The sequence below is a fragment of the Suricata suricatta genome, chromosome 17 (assembly GCF_006229205.1).
Source record: "Suricata suricatta isolate VVHF042 chromosome 17, meerkat_22Aug2017_6uvM2_HiC, whole genome shotgun sequence".
Taxonomy (NCBI): Eukaryota; Metazoa; Chordata; class Mammalia; order Carnivora; family Herpestidae; genus Suricata; species Suricata suricatta.
The window spans coordinates 13,883,223-13,900,849 of record NC_043716.1 but is presented as its reverse complement, the minus strand read 5'-3'; the positions used below and the strand labels follow the sequence as shown (position 1 = coordinate 13,900,849).

The 17,627-nt window shown below is 45.7% G+C and overlaps 1 protein-coding gene across 5 annotated transcripts in view; it reads right to left on the bottom strand.

Moving 5' to 3' along the window:
• Positions 1-10,209, bottom strand: part of PRPF8 (pre-mRNA processing factor 8) — a 31,637-nt gene extending 21,428 nt beyond the window's left edge. Inside the window, exons 1-23 of one of the 5 annotated variants that reach the window (XM_029927502.1) lie at positions 10,134-10,209; positions 9,826-9,936; positions 9,109-9,277; positions 7,540-7,704; positions 7,238-7,456; positions 6,902-7,114; positions 6,650-6,775; positions 6,466-6,571; positions 5,370-5,560; positions 5,122-5,241; positions 4,849-5,038; positions 4,604-4,723; positions 4,351-4,485; positions 3,881-4,010; positions 3,306-3,502; positions 2,525-2,731; positions 2,247-2,410; positions 1,973-2,099; positions 1,667-1,859; positions 1,209-1,396; positions 803-1,041; positions 417-563; positions 9-219 (exon numbers count right to left, since the gene is read on the bottom strand). In XM_029927502.1, the coding sequence (XP_029783362.1) occupies positions 9-219; positions 417-563; positions 803-1,041; positions 1,209-1,396; positions 1,667-1,859; positions 1,973-2,099; positions 2,247-2,410; positions 2,525-2,731; positions 3,306-3,502; positions 3,881-4,010; positions 4,351-4,485; positions 4,604-4,723; positions 4,849-5,038; positions 5,122-5,241; positions 5,370-5,560; positions 6,466-6,571; positions 6,650-6,775; positions 6,902-7,114; positions 7,238-7,456; positions 7,540-7,704; positions 9,109-9,277; positions 9,826-9,925 (3,657 nt within the window). In that variant the 5' untranslated portion in view covers positions 9,926-9,936; positions 10,134-10,209. Of the gene's footprint in view, positions 1-8; positions 220-416; positions 564-802; positions 1,042-1,208; positions 1,397-1,666; positions 1,860-1,972; positions 2,100-2,246; positions 2,411-2,524; positions 2,732-3,305; positions 3,503-3,880; positions 4,011-4,350; positions 4,486-4,603; positions 4,724-4,848; positions 5,039-5,121; positions 5,242-5,369; positions 5,561-6,465; positions 6,572-6,649; positions 6,776-6,901; positions 7,115-7,237; positions 7,457-7,539; positions 7,705-9,108; positions 9,278-9,825; positions 9,937-10,073 lie in introns of all 5 variants that reach the window. The other 4 variants (XM_029927506.1, XM_029927504.1, XM_029927505.1 and 1 more) reach the window with 4 other exon arrangements.
• Between the last annotated feature and the right edge of the window lie 7,418 nt (positions 10,210-17,627).

The following is a 17,627-nucleotide window of genomic DNA, read 5'->3' as shown; positions in this document are numbered from 1 at the left end:
GACCGTACCTCATTCTGTAGGTTCCAGACCCCATCCTTGTGAGTGAACTCCTCATAGCTGGTGCGGCACTTGGGCAGGATGCGGCACTCAAAGCCACACATGTTGAACAGCAGGTTGGGGTTGTCCTTACTGTACACAGACACGAAGCTGTTCTCCCACTGAACTGTAGTCACTGACCGTGGCAGACGGTTCTTGATGTCCCAGAACACTGCCCGACCCCTGTTCACAGGGAACATATGGTCACATCAGTCTCCTGGAACTTGAAGCAATTTTCCTCAGAAGGCCAGACTAACAACATTCTAACAGAGGACACTCCTCCCGCCCAGGACACAACGTCATAAATTCCCTCCAACTGTTCTCTGGGTCCCTCAGACTGCTGTCCCTCTAGCTTCCACAGCCCCCCAACTTAAACTCACAAGTTGACATCGTGCTTCATGAGGCGCATGCGGGCATCTCGGGGCCAACACTTCTTGTTATTATAGCCAACGATATTTTCATTGTTGGGGTCGGGATGCTCTGTCAGGTAACGTTGGATCAGGTCCCGAGCCTCATCTGCTGTGAACCTACACCAGGCAAGATGCATGGCTGAGACCCAAATAAATTGGGACCTCATGAGACCTACAGCTCCATAGACAGAACCCACCTCCAAATCCCACCCGACTCACGGGACTTCATTCCATTTGAGAGCCCCGACCCAGCAGCAGGAACCTTAGTTCCTCAACTAAGGAACAACAGCTGCGCCCCACAGGCCGGGCATACACCTCGATGCCCTGCAAAGGGAAGAATCCAGGCCAGTCCTCACCTGAAGAAAATATGTATGCGATCAATGTATCTGCAGAAGAGACGGATGGGGTGGGCAGCCTCGGTGGCTATGTCCTGGAAACTGAGAAAGTCATTTGGCATCTGAGGGGGCCCAGCCATCTCACTGGCCCGGTGCAATCCCAACACAAGCAAATCCATCACCAGGCCATAGTACTGCACGATGAATGAGGCAAACTGCAGGCCTCTGATGATCCCGTAAGAATTTGTATGGTTCATGTCCTAGAAATGAAGATTCACAAACTCGTAACAATTCTTAACCCAAGGCCACGTCCCAAGCCTCTCTGGGGCCTATCCAGTTTTGTTCTCCCTTCAGCAAATCCTAACTCAAGGAGCCAGACACGCCCCTTCCCCAATTCCTTGCCACCCTGCCCCTAAGACATACGTACCTTATAGTTGATGACAACGTTGTTCTTGGCCGTCATGTAGTCAGCTATGTTGTGGTCTACGATGAGTCGCAGCAGCCTGTTAAGCAGGGTCAAGTCGATCTTTTCATACATCTTCTCAAAGCGTGACTCCAGCATGACGTTGCACTCACCCTCACTCGTCTCCCACACGTCCTGCAGGTTATTGATGCCTGAGGAGTAGTCACAGGTGGCCAGCAGGTTAGAAATTCCTGTCCCGCAGTAGCTACCAAGTCCACAACCTCGTCACACCGCCCTCCTCACACGCGTGTGGACTGCCAGGAGTGCCAGCCTTGCTAAGCTTCACATCAACGCTATTTCCTTGGCACTACACACCAAGAGTCAACTACACTGCTGGGATGAGAACTTTGATGTCAAACTCAATTCACTTCAAATCAACCCAATTCACCTCAGTCTCAAGGGCAAACTCGGAAAAACTTTACCTTGACACCACTTGTAAACAAGCAGAGGTGGTGGTTCTGTGTCAGCAGGCTTGATCCACGGTGGGAAAAGGCGGCGCTTGTCGGCTTCATACCACAGGTACTGGTCCAGGTAGGCATCCGTGATCTTCTCCAGCGGCTCCACGTCATATACCGGCACCAGGTGGCTATAGAGATCCATGAACTCAATGCCCACCTGCGGAACAGGGAAGCTGCCTTACACGGACTCACTGCTCACTTACGACAGCCCGCTACTCTTGGGGCCAGGAACGAATAGCATGCCAACAGAAAATCTGGGGGGCATCTTACTTCTTTAAAGGCTCTCTGAGTGAGGAGGTGACGCTTGATGCGGGACAATGCCTCATGGGGGTTGTCATAGGCTTGCTCAATCAGACCTAGCTCCTCCCTCTGAGACTGGTTTAACCGAGACTTCACACTGATAAGGAAACAAAAAAGATGAAGGGAAAAACCAAGAAGGAAACCAAAACCAGACACCATCGATGCTAAACCTTGTTTTTTCCACTGTGACAATGCTGTCCTTCCCACTCTCACCTTCCCAAAGGACTCTCCCTCTGCTCCTCACCTGTAAGCCTCTTTGAGCCGCTCCAAGGCCAAGATGAGCAACTTGGTGTCATGCTTGTAGGAGAGTGGGGGGAACGGGATGGGCGAGAACCTCCGGCTCTCCAGCCAGTGCACTGTGGTGGTGTACACGGCCACCGCCTCCTCCGCTGTGATGTACGGCCCATCCTGCCAACCAGACATGATCAGTAGCGCCCCCTGTGGCCTAAGCCCTACAGGACACAGCAGGGTCACAATCCTCCTGCCCCCGCCCCACACCCAGCCCAGTTTAAGCTGCCTAACCTTCAGGTAGTTGTGCTGCCGCTCCTGTTCTGCCTTCAGGTAGAGCCGAGTGAGGCGGCCCAGGTTCTTTTTGCAAACAGTCTTGTCCACAGTGGCTCCACGGCGGATCCGTTCTCGGTTGTAGTGGGCAGTGTTAGTCCACCAATCAGCCTTGGCCTTCACATATCGAAGGATCATATTTTCTATGGGTGTCGGAAGCCCAGGTACCTGAAAGTGCAAAAGGCACAGTGAGAAAGAGACAGGAGCCACACAGCTCCCAAAAGGAGTCTGAAAATGGTAATCATTTTTTTTTTAACATTTATTTATTTCTGAGACAGAAAGAATACAAGTGGGAGAGGAGCAGAGAGAAAGGAAGACACAAAGTTGAAGCAGACTCCAGGCTCTGAGTTGTCAGCACAAAGCCCGATGCGGGGCTTGAACCCATGAACTGTGAGATCATGACCTGCGCCAATGTCAGATACTCAACCAACTGAACAACCCAGGTGCCCCTTCACCATCCCCGACCTTTTTTACAGAGAGAGAGGCGGGGGAAATGGACAAGGGACACACAAGAAAAGAGGGAGGGAAGGGGGGAGAAGGTGATGGGGAGGAGGAGTGGGAGAGGAGGAGGGAGGGGGAGAAGCCTAACACAGGGCCCCATCCCACAACCTGGATCATGACCTGAGCTGAAATCAAGAGTCGGATACTCAACCAACTGAGCTAACCAGGTGCCCTGGAGAGCGATAACCCTAACCCAAGGAAGACAATATCCATGTCTCCTTGGAGTCAGGGTGACACCCACCTTCCAGGGAATGTTGGCCTTCCAACAGCGCCAGGCTTCACTGAGGTGCTGCAGGATCGTCCGGGCCTTGTTCTGTTTGATTCCCTCAGGCATCATGTCCAGAATGTCATGCATCACAGCTGCCCGAAGCTCAAGGTCAAAATGTGACTCTACTCGCTGCTTTGTTACAGTCTTTGCCACCCCCTTGGAGTGTCGGCCTAGAAGTGACAATTAATTAAAGGTAAAATTCATTGCTCTCAGTGAGTCTCTACCATCATGCCCCTTCATTAACCACACTCCCATTGAAATCAAGGGTCCATATGTCCAGCACATGCAAGAAAGACAAGCTAGTCCCAACTAGGCTTCTGGGATTTCTATCCTGCCAATCCAAGACAGCTTCAAGGCCTTGGACAGAAGCCCAAGAAACATAGTGCTAAGTCAGAATCACTGCTGAAGAAGGGGACTTAGAAGCAATCCAGCAGGAAGGGATTCTCAGCCTCAAACAAGGGCAGGGGACAGAATGGGACCATATGATCTACCCCTGAAGTGACCCCCCCCCAAAAAAAAAAATGCTGGACACAGAAAAAACCACTCACCTTCAAACTGTCGGGCCAGAAGGTTGCCCAGCCACCGCTCCAGCAAAGGGGTGATGCCACGCATGAAGAACAGCCAGACCCTCCAGCCAGCAGCCCAGAAGCCGCAGCCAGGACCCTTCCCTACAGGGCCCTGTGGCCCCAAGCAGAAATCAAGAACGTAAGTTAGCAATTCTTTTAGAGAACAACTGGACAAAAGGAGGGGCAAGAGGGACAAATCAAAGACAATAAAAGAAAAAGAGGCAAAACTCCCAGACCTCGACATCTAAAATGCAGTGAGAAATTCTAAGGCAGAAACCAGTAACTGAGATTCCCTATTTAAAGGTGGGCTTTTGGGGCAAGTGTTGCCACACACAGTGAGGGCAAGTAAGGACATACTTAGGGCCTCCAAACAGGTCCCTGGAGAAAGCCCTGAAGAGACAGAAAAATAAAGACGGCTTGGAAAAAGTAAGTGTGCGAGGGCAGGGTCCCACCGTGTTGAAGCGGTAATAGATGAGATGCTTCAGGTCCTTGCACATGCGGATCTGCCGCATCAGCTTGTACTTGTAGCGGTACATGCCCGTCAGCTGCCCCACATGAGCAAAGATATACTGCAACCCGTCTGCCAGCTGCAACACAATTAGCCCATCAGGCTTTAAGCTAGAGGGGGTTCCAGGATGAGTCCAGGCTTCACTCAGCTCTTCCCCCCACCCCCGGGGGGCAGGGATCAGGGCTATCCAGCCTCACCTGGAAGGCATCCACATTGCCCAATCGGTACTGCACATGACTGTCGACCACCAACTTAGTTAAACGCAGAACTTCTCGACAGAGATGGAAAGCATTCCCAAAACGGGATTTCTTTCTTTCCTGGAGAGGATACCAAAAATAGATAAAACACCAATTAGCAATGGTCCCAACTGGACGTATTCCTTCCCCAGAGGAAAGCGCAAAACCAGGAACACCCCTCAAACCCAGAGGTGAAATGCAGACACCTTGGTGGTGAGGGTCTTGACAGGCTTAAGATTGAAGTTGTAATCCAGGTGCAGATAGTTGAGGTTTTTACGGTGAATGAGAAGGTTGAGCATGTTGTAGCCTTGGCGGCACACCTGCAGCCCCACCTCCACCCAGTCCAGCTTCGTGGACTGAAAGAATTTGGTGGCTTTGAAGGAACGGAAGAGGTACCTAGGGTGGGAATAAGAGAGAGTTAGTTAGCTCCTGTTTCTGTTTGGGACAAAAGTCAGAGCAATGACCCTCAGGCACCTTACCTCTTCTTTTGGGCTTTAGGGGGCCGGTGCTTCAGGGCGTTCAGCACATAGTACTTAAGTAGTTTCTGGTAGGAGACTCTCACTTTCACGGGCTGCCCAGCAGGACAATGCTCTCGATACCTGGGAAAACAAGCCAACCAGGGCTGGCCCATCTCTCCTTCCAGTCCCTCTGGTAAAGGCTGCCAGCCCACCCAGGTGTAACGTTTTCTCCAATACATTCATTATCAACCCCCAGACAGAAGTCTTACCAGTTCTTGACAAGGGGGATGTCCAGGGCCCGGCGGGTGCGACCAGAGCGTAGGTTGAAGGGCCGTGGGGCCCAGAGGAGGGCAATGCCATTGGCTGTATTGTCTGTGTAGAGGGGTGTGTCCTTTAGGAAGGGCTCCACGAACTCTGGGAGCTCGAACTCCTCATCGTCATCAGGCAACGGTTCCTGGCTCTGAAAGGAGAACCTCCAAGAGCTCAGCTCCCACTGAACTTGGCGGAGAATTGAGAAGAGCGGGTGACTCTCTGGTGCCAAGCACAGCGGCTACATCTGCCATGGAAACTAGGCTGCCAGACAAGAAAAGCCCTCAAGAGCCAAGGCAAAGGGGGCCAAGAGAGCAGAGACAAGCCAGGCCCAACCAGGAAAGCAAGCATCACTCCTCACGCCCCAACCTGCCCATCACCAAGGGCCTCCCACAGAGCCCCAGTACCTTAAGAAGTACACAATGCAAACACCTCCTGCCCAAGCTCCAAAAACTGGGCGAGGGGAAGGAGGTCTATTAACACTACAGAACATGGGTAAACATCAAAAACATTTTCCCAAGTATAAAAGGCAAATCACTGAAGATCACATAGTGTAAGATTCCATTTATATGAAATCTCCAGAATAGGCAAATCTACAGAAAGATTGGTAGTTGTCTAGACAAGACAGGTTCAACGGAAACAGAGAGTGACTACCAATGCTACAGGAATTTCTGGGATGATGAAAATGTCCTAAAATTGCCTGTATGGATGGCTGGACTACTGAGAATACTCCAAAAGCCACTGAATTATATACTTAAATAGGTGAGTTACGTGGTATGTGAACTATATCTTAATAAAAAGATTTTTTAAAAAGCCACAATGCAAACAGACCAAAATGGACTATATAAAGTCCCAATCACAGAAACAACACAGATTATACCAATAACTTGGTTTGAACCAACTGCCGAAGTGTCAAATTAGTTTAAAGCTCAAGGGGAACACTAAACAGGATGACAAACATGTCCTCCTCTAGTTGAATTTTCATCTAGTAACACTTCAGCCACAGTGAGGAAATTTCTCTTGGAAGAACTAAGGTCAAATGTCCCTTTTTCTCACCTTTACGGAGTGCCTATGAGAAATTGGGTTGATCAAAGGATCAAAGTAGAAAGCTGGCAGATCAGGGTCCTCAGTTTTGATGAACACAACATTAGGAGTGTGGTACCTAAAATGGAGAAGAGTCAGCTCAGGTTTCTCTACCTCTCCAGCCTTCTCTTTTCCCCACAAGTATTCTGGCTCTCACCAGGTGAGGTGGACATGGTGTGGAAGGTTGTTGTACAGGTAAGGAAAAGCAATCTTGTATTCAGTGCGGATAGGCTGCCGGATGATGATCTTGTTAATATCGTTGAATTCGTTCCAGTCTTCATCCCTAGGATGCAAAAGCAAGGATGAGCAGACCAGTTGGGGAATTTGGAAACTACCACTGTATCTCAAGGATCTAGATAAGATTTTATTCAACGCAAGGTGCCCAAAACCCCCACTCTCTTCAACATACTGGAGGTTGATGTCGCGAACAAGAGGTTCAAATTTGGGGCCTCCAGGAATGGCCATATTGAGTGCCTTGGAGGTGAAGAAGGCCTTCAAATCAAACAGGTAGAAATAGTTGTCATCTACCAAGTCTGTCAGGAGCTGATTGGCCAGACGGTAGAGAGTGGACATCATGGGCAGTGTGAACTGCCAACGCTGGTAAGTGGAGCCATTCACATACCTAGGGAAAAAAGGCCTCTGTCAGTTAGGTATACCAGCTGGCCAAGCCATTCTACCTACTGCTCTCCCAGAACACCTGGAGTTCCAAAACTCTCACAGGCGCAGTAACTTAACCATCACTCACTTCCGGCTGTCCCTCAATGGCTGATGGTCATAGAACCAATCCAATACGGGGGCATCCTCCTCAGGGTCCAGCTCTAGCTGAATGGCCTCCAGCGGTTCAACATCTAGGATGTTGTCAGCATAATCCAAAGGTGGCTCTTCATCATCGAAAGGGGGGAAACGCATCCTCTTGAAATGCCTCCTGTCTCTTTTTTCACGGCGCATCATAATCCACATTGACCTAGAAGCCGACAATGTCATCCTACAGTTTCTGCTCACTGACCCCAACCTCCACCCCCATCCCCATATTCCAGCCCTTCTCACCCCCACTGGGAGATGTAGACAGGCTCAATGACCCAGGGAATCTCATTGACAAAAGAAATGGCTCCAGTGATATGGTACAGCACAGGCACATCTCGAATCTGCTCCCAAGGCATAGGCATGTTCTCCAGGAGTTTGAGTACTGCATGAGGCATATACTTTAGGGCACTGCAACGTTAGGGAGAAAGACGATTATAAGTGACAAGGTGTTCTGCTACCTGTGACACACAGAGAAGCCACATGATATCACAGTACTGCGTTCCACAGAAAAGCCTGCCTTACAGTCCAAACTCCCAAATTTAGCACACAGCCCCTTCATGACCAGGAGCCCTGCCTCCTCCTCGCCAACTGTGCCACTCTTCCTCTTAAACTTCACAGTCCCACAATGATGGGTTTCTTTTCCTCTAGAGATAGCTTTCAGGAGGTGCCTGGGTGGCTCCGTCGGTTAGGTTAAGTGTCTGACTTCGGCTCAGGTCATGATCTCGCGGTTCGTGGGTTTGAGCCCCGCATCGGGCTCTGTGCTGACAGCTAGCTCAAGCCTGGAGCCTGCTTCTGATTCTGTATCTCCCTCTGTCTCTGACCCTCCCCTGCTCATGCTGTCTCTCTCTCAAAAATAAATAAAACAGTAAAAAGTTAAAACCAATAGAGATGGATTTTGGGATGTCACACATTCTACACTTTCTGTACCTTCCCATAACTAATAATAAGAGGCGCCTGGGTGGCTCAGTCAGCTGAGTGTCCAACTCTTGACTTTGGCTCAGGTCATAATCCTAGGGTCATGAGATTTGAGCCCCGTTTCAGGATCTGCACTGAGATTCTCTCTCTCTGCCCCCTTTTCCCCCACTTGAAGTCTCTCTCTCCCAAATTAAAAAAATAAAAGAAACTAATATTAAATAAAATTGTTCATCTTAAAAAAAATATTTGTCACACCTTATTGTAACCATCTGTCTCACACCTGTCACGCCTGTACACTAGAAGACCCAGAAAGGCCATGACTTCCTATTGATTGCTCTACCCCTAGCAACTAGCATAGTTTTCAAAAAATACTTTTTATAAATAAACAAAACATATTTGCCTTTTTTTTTTTTAAATGGCTACCTTAGACCATTAAGTGGCTAACATTTTTGTGTCCAAACGGAAAAAAGATTTGCTAAGGCACTTATACCTGTATTCACTCAGCTCGGGAACACAAAAAACAAGAGTATAGAAGCTTCAGGAGTTAAATATCCTGAACCTCAGATTTCTGGTCACTGAGGAGTTACCAGCAATAAGAATGCAGTGTCCTGTTCTGGGTTTCAACTCATTCAAAGAGACATCTTAACACAGCGTCAACAGAACGAATTAGAGGCAGATCAAGAAAAAAAATTAGGGCAATCAAGAGAATAACTGGAAGATCTGAAAATTATCACAGAATCCTAGTTTTCTCCCTTTGCCTATAACCACCAAGATGGGCTGTCATAGAGGATTCCTGTCCCAAACTGATAGAGCTGTTATCCAGGACTACAACTTATGGCACAGGAACAAGGGAAAGGGGCCAAATTGCAAAAGAAATAATTCCAAGAGGTTCCTTACCCCAAGTAGACCCTTTTGTCATGGCGGAACTTCCTGTTGGTCATGTCTCCATGGTCTCGAATGATCTTCCTAACATGTTCTGGGGGCATGTCTTCCTTCTGAGCATCCACAAATCCAAATTTCCGCTTTTCTGCATAGCGCTTGGCCTGTAATTGCTGCCATTTTCTGGCTACAAAGACACCTCAGTTTAAAGATCAACACACCCTTAGCCTATCATCCCCACCTCTTGCTCCAGGGTAAGATCCTGTCAGGATGTATGAGCACGGGGTGGGCATGCAGTAGATGCCAATTCTCTTCCCTCCCTCTGCTTTCTTTCTTTCCTTTATCTCCTTTATCACATTTATGACTGTCTGACAGTCTTGTTACACATTTTTACGGGTTTTTTTTGTTTTTTTTTTTTTGTTTTGTTTTTTTTTTTTACTGTCTACCTGCCTCATTGCCACTTAACCCTTATCAGGGTAGGGTTTTTGTTTTGTTTTTTTCATCGCAATTGTGTCCCCACTGGATCAGGCAATGCAAAAACAGATACCTTTAACTACTCTACCAGATTATAATAAATAAATAAATACATACATAAATAAGGCTATAAGTGAGGTGACAGCTTAACAGCTTAATAGTTTAACAAAACACGGGAAAGCAGGAAACCCGCTGCGCGCACGCGCACACCCGCCCTAAGCCTCCGGGCCCGCAGGCGCCGCTCCCACACGCGTTCTTCACCTTTCTCCTGCAGCTTCTCCTCCGACATGTAGTCTGGCAACGGGGCTAGAGGGCCGGGCACCGGGTTGCCCGGCCCTCGGTAGGGAAATACTCCGGCCATTCCCGGAGGATCTGGGGGACAGAGAAAGAAAAATTGTAACGAGCAATAGGGCCCTGGCCCAGCAGGAACGCGTCCACATCCCCACGTCCAGCCCCGCTTCGCTCAGAGTATGCTCAGTCCGCCCCAGCCCAACCTTCAGGCCGCTCACCCCTCGGGCCTCCCGCAGCCCAGCCCTTAAAGCGTGCCACGAACCCCCAAATACCCCCACCCAGGTAGCCGCTTTCTTCGCAGGACAATGGCGGCAAACCTACGTCCGCTGTGCGTTTCCAACGCTAGGAAGTACGCCACTCTCGTTCAGCAGTTGACCCAATAGGCGCCCATGTGCCCAGACGGATTAGAGATCTCACCAATGAGAATGGCACATAGGGCCAGAGGGGGCGGGTACATAGGCGGAAATGCACCGCAAGAGGGTGGGATCTGGTAGGTGCAAGCCTTGCCTTCGCCTTTTTCAGGCTGCTTTTGGGACCCGTGGTAGAAGGATCTCGCCTTCTAATCTGCGATTGGGGTCCATCAGACTAAGACAGACCTTATTTTTGAAAAACAAGTTTGTTAAAATGTGCACATTATACTGTATCTAGTTTCATAAATGTAGATTTGAGGTCCTCTAGCTCGGAGTCCATTCTTCCTTTGTCCATTCAAACATTAATTCATTAAGCCATCATTTATTGAGTGCTCAGTTTGTATCAGGGGTTGGAAACAGCAGGGGGGAAAGCCAACCTCATGGAACTCAGAGAGTAGCGGCCAAACAACTTCAGGATCTTACAATGCAATGTGATGGGAGTTCAGGGGCAGGGCATTTTAACCCTGCCTGTGAAGTCGAAGGGTTAGCCAATGTGCCTAGAACAATAAAGAGAGCGTGGGGATCTACATAGCTGGGTGACCTTTCCCCTCCCTCTCAATTATTTTTTTCTCTCTCTCTCTGTCTCTGGCAATGATTACAGTATGAAGTATATAGTGGACACTTTATAAATGCTTCCTGATTCCCTCAGGCTCTGGCTATGTCTTGCTACTTGGGTTGCTCTCCACCTCTGCCATCCTGGTTTCATTTTCTCTCTTATTCCATCCTAACAACCTTAAATCTGACTTAGTCAACAGGTTAGTTTGAACTCACACAGTTCACGGTGGAGGATGCAGAGGAATTGTAAACCATACAACCTCTCAATCTTGTTGAAAATTCAGGACTCAAATGTGACATGATTAGAGAAGAAGGCAAAGGAGAGTCCAGACAAGAGGAGGCCGGTATGGAAGTTCACACAAGTCACAGAAGGGAGGGAAGCATTAGTAAAAATTTGATGGAAATGTGTGGATGTGAGGGATTTGATGGGCTAAAGAAAGAGTAAGGAGAAAGGAATCCCAGGCAGTGGAAACTCTAGAGTTGAAGTTTAGAAAGGAGAACCAATAAGGGCACCTGGGTGACTCAGTCGGTTAACCATCTGGCTCTTGACTTTGGCTCAGGTCATGGTCTCACAGTTTATGGGTTCAAGACCCACATCAGGCTCTGCCTACCTGACTACCTGGGATTCTCTCTGCCTCTCCCCAGCTCATGTGCTTGCGCTCTCCCTCTCTCTCTCTCTCTCTCTCTCTCTCTCTCTCTCAAAATAAATAAATAAACAACAACAAAAAAAAGGAACCAATATGGCATGCTCTGAAAATAGCCAATCAACCTTGCAGCAGTAGAAACTCCGTTATCAACATTATTATGTTCATCATTGTCATTGTTGTGCAGTCCTTCCACCGGTATAAGGTTCATTTGTGTGGGAGATACCATTTTAAACCCTGGTAATATCCTACTATTGTCTATAGTTCTGTCCATAGTACCAATGTCAACTTCTGGTTTCCATTGTTCTGCTATTGTCATGTAAGAAGTTTGCTACTTGGTGAAAGGTACATGGGAACTCTCTGTACTATTTTTTTCTTTAAAAAATTTATTTTGGGGGCACCTGGGTGGCTCAGTCGGTTAAGTGTTTGGCTTTGGCTCAGGTCATGATCTCACGGTTCGTGGGTTCGAGCCCCGCGTCGGGCTCTGTGCTGACAGCTAGCTCAGAGCCTGGAGCCTGGTTCAGATTCTGTATCTCCCTCTCTCTCTCTGACCCTCCTCTGCTCGCACTGTCTCTCTCTCTCTGTCTCTCAAAAATAAATAAAAAACATTTAAAATTTTTTAAAATTTATTTTTAAGTAATCTACATGCAATGTGGGGCTCAAACTCATGACTCCAAGATCAAGAGTCATGTTCTCCACCAAATGAGCCAGACAAGAGCCCCTGTATTATTTCTAAACGGCATTATAGAGGTATAATTTGCATTCCATAAAGTTCACCTCTTTTAAGTATACAATCCAATGAGTTTAGCATATTTATAGAGTCATGAAATTATCATTACTATCTAGTTTCAGAACATTCTCATCATCCCAAAAAGCAACCTTGTGCCCATTAGCACTCACAGCCCATTTCCTCCTACCTCCTACTCCTCAGCCCTAGGCAACCAGTAATTTACTTTCTGTCTCTATAGTTTTGCCTGAGCCAGACATTTCTTATAATTAGTATCATAGAATAGTGATCTTTTGTGACTGGCTTATTTTACTTAGCATGTTTTTGAGGTACATCCTCAAAAATGATGCATATATACACACATATAAATATACATATACATATATATATATATATATATATATATATATATATACACACAAAATCTTCTTTGGAGAAATATTTATTCAGATCATTTGCCCACATTGAAATGGAGTTGTCTTTTTATTATTGTGTTCTGGATGTTCTTTATCCTAGATACAAATCCCCTGTTCTTTATAAGATATGCAAAAATTTTTTCATTCCTAGGATTATCTTTTCATTTTCTTTTTTTTAATTTTTGATGTTCTTTATTTATTTTTGAGAGACAGAGAGATACAGTGGGAACAGGGGAGGGTCAGAGAGAGAGAGAGAGGGAGATACGGAATCTGAAGACAGGCTCCAGGCTCTGAGCTGTCAGCACAGAGCCTGATGCAGGGCTCGAACCCACGAACCATGAGATCATGACCTAAGCCAAAGCCTGATGCTCAACCGACTGAGCCACCCAGGCGCCCCTCTTTTCATTTTCTTCATGGTATTCTTTGAAGAAAAAAGGTTTAGTGACTTCAGATGAGAAGGCTCTCAAAAAAAAAATGAAGAACAAATGTTTTTAATTTGGATAAAGTTCAACTTATCAAATCTTCTATTGCTTGTGATTTTGGCATCAAATCTTAGAAATTATTGCCTAATTAGGAGCAAGTGGGTGGCTCAGTCAGTTAAGCATCAGACTCTTGATTTTGGTTCAGGTCATGATCTCATGGTTTATGAATTTAAGCTCTGAGTTGGGCTCCACATTGACAGCACTCCACGGAGCCTGCCTGGGATTCTCTGTCCCTTTCTCTCTGCCCCTACCCCCCTCCAGTGCATGCTTTCACACAGGTGTGTGTGAGCTCATGTGCACAAAGCCTCTCTCTAAATAAACTTAAAAAAAATCCGAATAATATTGAAAAAAAAGAATGAAAGAAATTATTGCCTAATCCGATTCAAAACACGTACTCCTATGTTTTTTCTAAGAGTTTTGTAGTTTTAGCTCTTACATGTAGGTCTATGATTCACATTGAGTTAATTTTTAATGTGTGGTGAGAGATAGGTGTCCAAATGCATTCTTTTGCACATGGATATCCAGTTATCCCAGCACCATTTGTTACAAAGACTATTCTTTCCCCTTTGAATTGTCTTGGCTCCTTTGTCAAAACTCAATTGACCATTTGTTCGTTCTCTGACTCTCTGTCTTATTCCATTGATCTATACGTTTCTCTTTATGCTCTCTGTACTATTTTTTCAACTTTCATGTGAGCCTAAAATTATTTTTAAGTTAATAAATAAATAAATAAGCTACTTTAATCCTCAAAACAACCTTACAGGATAGATGTTATTATTATTTCTATTTTACTGATGAGAAACCCAAGTTGAGTGGTTGAGTAATCTGCCTTGGGTTACACTGCTAATTACATGAAGTATGTGTCAAGTTCTCTCTAACAACTTTCTACGCATTAGTTCACTTAATTGTCACAATAATCCAACAAGGTAGCTACTCTTACTGGCCTCATTTATAGATAAAGAAACCGAAGATCAGAGAAGCTAATCCACTTGCTCAGGTCCCTACAAACAGTAAATAATGCGGCCTCCATCTCACCCTAAATGACTAGATCCAGAGCTTATAGGTTTTTGGTTGGTTTGTTTGTTTTTTAAGTAAACTCTACTCCTTGACATGAGGCTCGAACTCACGACCCTGAGATTAAGAGTGGCATGCTCTACTGACTGAGCCAGCCAGGTGCCCGTGAGGTGTATGTTCTTAACCATACTGCTATATCATCTTCTATGGTCATGCTAAGAAGCATAATGTTGGATGGGAAAATTTGGGCTAAGTTGTAGTTGATCTTGAATTCCAGAGCTTGGGAAGCATTTTGGCTTTTTACCAATGATTTGATCTACTTACCAATGTTTTCCAAGCTTTTTATTTTAAAGCTGGAAAAAAATTGTGCAAATCAAATAATTTACACTAGGTAGTCAAGGGGCAAGAAGGAGGATACTTGTTGGGATGAGCACAGGATGTGATATGCAATTGATGAATCACTAAATTCTGTTCCTGAAAACATTAAAAAATAAAAATAACATATTTTAAAAAGTAAATAATTTACAAATGATGAAACTTTAAGACTTAAAGAATTAAGAACTTCTCTTAAGGTCTCTTAACTGGTCAAACATAGTCTGAATTAGTCTGATGGAGCTCAGTTGAGTAGCAAATATTAGCTGCCATTGTTACGGACCCAATTTATTGCAGCCAAATCAGTCTCCTTATTGTTTCAGGAGTTTAAAACTGGACTGGGAGGTGGCTTGGGTTCTATAATGAAGGAGTCCTCTGGCTAGAAATACACAATTGTGAAGTCTAGGAGCTCAGACCAGATGTTCAACCGACAGACCAAAGCTGATAGTAAAGCCATGAAAAGAAAAACAAAAAAGCAGATGAGAAGGCCTGGAGACATGGTCTGTAAAAGGGGGATGACAGAAAAAGTCAAGGAAGTAATAGCTGGAAAGATTGGGAGAGGCCCACAGGAAGGAGGAACTTCAAGAAAAGGAAGCCCTCTACCATGTTAGATGATGCAAGAAGTAGAGGAAGACTAAGAAAGGGCACAATCTTGGCAAGAAAGAATTCTCTGACCTAGGAGAGCAGTTTCAGAAAAATAATGGGACAATAAGGTTCCCGGTTGCCAAGGAGGTTCCTAAAACAACAGAGGCAATGGGTATCAACCATTCATTTGAAATTTTAGGCATAAAAGAAAGACAAGAATTTGGACTGTTAAGAGGGTTAAGAGAAACTGAGATGAGAGGGAAGGTAGATTAAAATCATAGGACTGGCAGAGACATCAGAGACCATCTTGTTCAAACTCCCATTCAGTGCAGCAAGTCTTTTCAAAGCATACCTGCCCTTAAAGATTTATTTCTACAGAAGTTTAATACACACTTCCAGTTGCTGGCCTTGCCAGGGTGCCAGGGTACAGAAGACAGCCAACCAGAAGGAGGCTGTGCCTGCTTGGAGCATGCATTCTACCCTGGGATATTAAACAACTAGTTACACAATGCATGTTTTTAGTTACAGTTTTTTACAGTTACATATTCTCAGAGAATCTGTTACAAAGAACAGATGCCTATGCTTCCCCTGCTCATTTCTCCTTTCCCAAAGGAAACCACTTTTATCAACTTCAGCTGATTAATCTGGCATTTATTCTCATATCTCCAAATAAGTGTGTGTTGCTACTTTTTGACTTTTTGCTTTTGTTTTATATATTTTTTAAAGTTTTTTTTATTCATTTTGAGGGGCACTTGGGTGGCTCAGTCAGTTAAGCGTCTGACTTCAGCTCAGGTCATGATCTCGTGGCTTGTGGGTTCAAGCCTCATATCAGGTTCTGTGCTGACAGCTCAGAGCCTGGAGCCCGCTTCGGATTCTATGTCTTTCTCTCTCTCTCTCTCAAAAATAAAATAAATAAATAAACATTTTTTAAAGTTTTTTAAAAATTTATTTTGAGATATATAGAGAGAATCAGTGGGGAAGAGACGAGAGGGGGACAGAGGATCCAAAGTGGGCTCGGCACTGACAGCAGAGAATCCGATGCAGGGCTGAAACTCACAAACCATGAGATCATGACCTGAGCCAAAGTCTGACACTTAACCGACTGAGCCACCCAGGTGCCCCAATTTAATTTTATTTATTTTTTTAAAGAAAGAGAGCACGCGCATACATGAGCAGGGGTAGGGACAGAGGGAGAGGGAGAGAGGGAATCTTAAGAGAATCTTAACACCCAGCACAGATCCCAAAGCATGGCCTGATTGAACAACTCTGAGATCATGACTTGAGCCAAAATCAAGAATTGGTTGCTCAACCAACTGAGTGACTTGACTTTTTGCTTTTAGATATTATCTACTCACTTCCCATTGTAGAAAATGTAGATCTGGGGCGCCTGGGTGGCTCAGTCGGTTAAGCCTCCGGCTTCAGCTCAGGACAGATCTCACGTTCGTGGGTTCAAGCCCTGCGTCAGGCTCTGTGCTGACAGCTAGCTCAGAGCCTGGAGCCTGCTTCTGGTTCTGTCTCCTTCTCTCTCTGCCCCTCCCCCTCTCATGCTCTGTCTCTCTCTGTCTCAAAAATAAATAAAACATTAAAAAAAATTAAAAAAAAAAAGAAAATGGAGATCCAACCCCCCCCATCAACCTCCCATATATATGTATACCCTTCCTACAACCTCATTCTCCCAACCTGGTTGTATTATAATTTGGCAAGATTAACAAGTGATGTTTATGTAATTGTTCATGCAGTATCAATAGCACTACATAGCATTTATTCTGTTAGGCACTTGTCTAAGTGCACTGCACGTGTTAATTCATTTAATTCTCATGATAATCTTATTACTGTCATTTCATTGCATAGATGAGGAAACTGGAACACAGAAAAATCAAGCAACTAGCCCAAGTCCACGTATCTAATAAGAGGCAGGTCTGGGATTGAAATCCAAGTAGTCTGGCTCTAGAAGCCACAACCCAAGGTCCCCTCCCCAGCCCCCTATGGGAGGACATAGCAGTATTGGAGTGAATGCTCAGCTCCTGAGAGGCTCCCCTCTGGAACACTAATCTCAGTGTCCTGAAATTTACCTATGATGTTGCTTGATGTGAATCTATTCACTGGTCTGTGGACCCATCAATATGTAGTAACTGCAACTCATGTTCTTTGTTTGTTTTTTAAATTATGTTCTATTTATTTTTGAGAGAGAGAGAGAGAGAGACAGACAGAGCATGAGCAGGGAAGGGAGAGAGAGAGGGGGAGACACAGAATCCAAAGACAGGCTCCAGGCTCTGAGCTAGCTGTCAGCACAGAGCCCAATGTGGGGCTAGAGCCCAATGTGGGGCTCAAACTCACAAACTGTGAAATCATGACCTCAGCTGAAGTCAGGTGCTTAACCAACCCAGGTGCCCCCGTCATGTTCTTTCGTTTTGACAAATTTTCTTTCATTACTTCATTGATGATTTTCTTTTATTTTTCTCAGTTCTCTCTTTCTGGGATTCCCATTATTATTATTATTATTTCTCTTTTAATTATAGAATTAGAAAGAGAGAGAGAGAGAGAGAGAGAGAGAGAGAGAGAGAGAG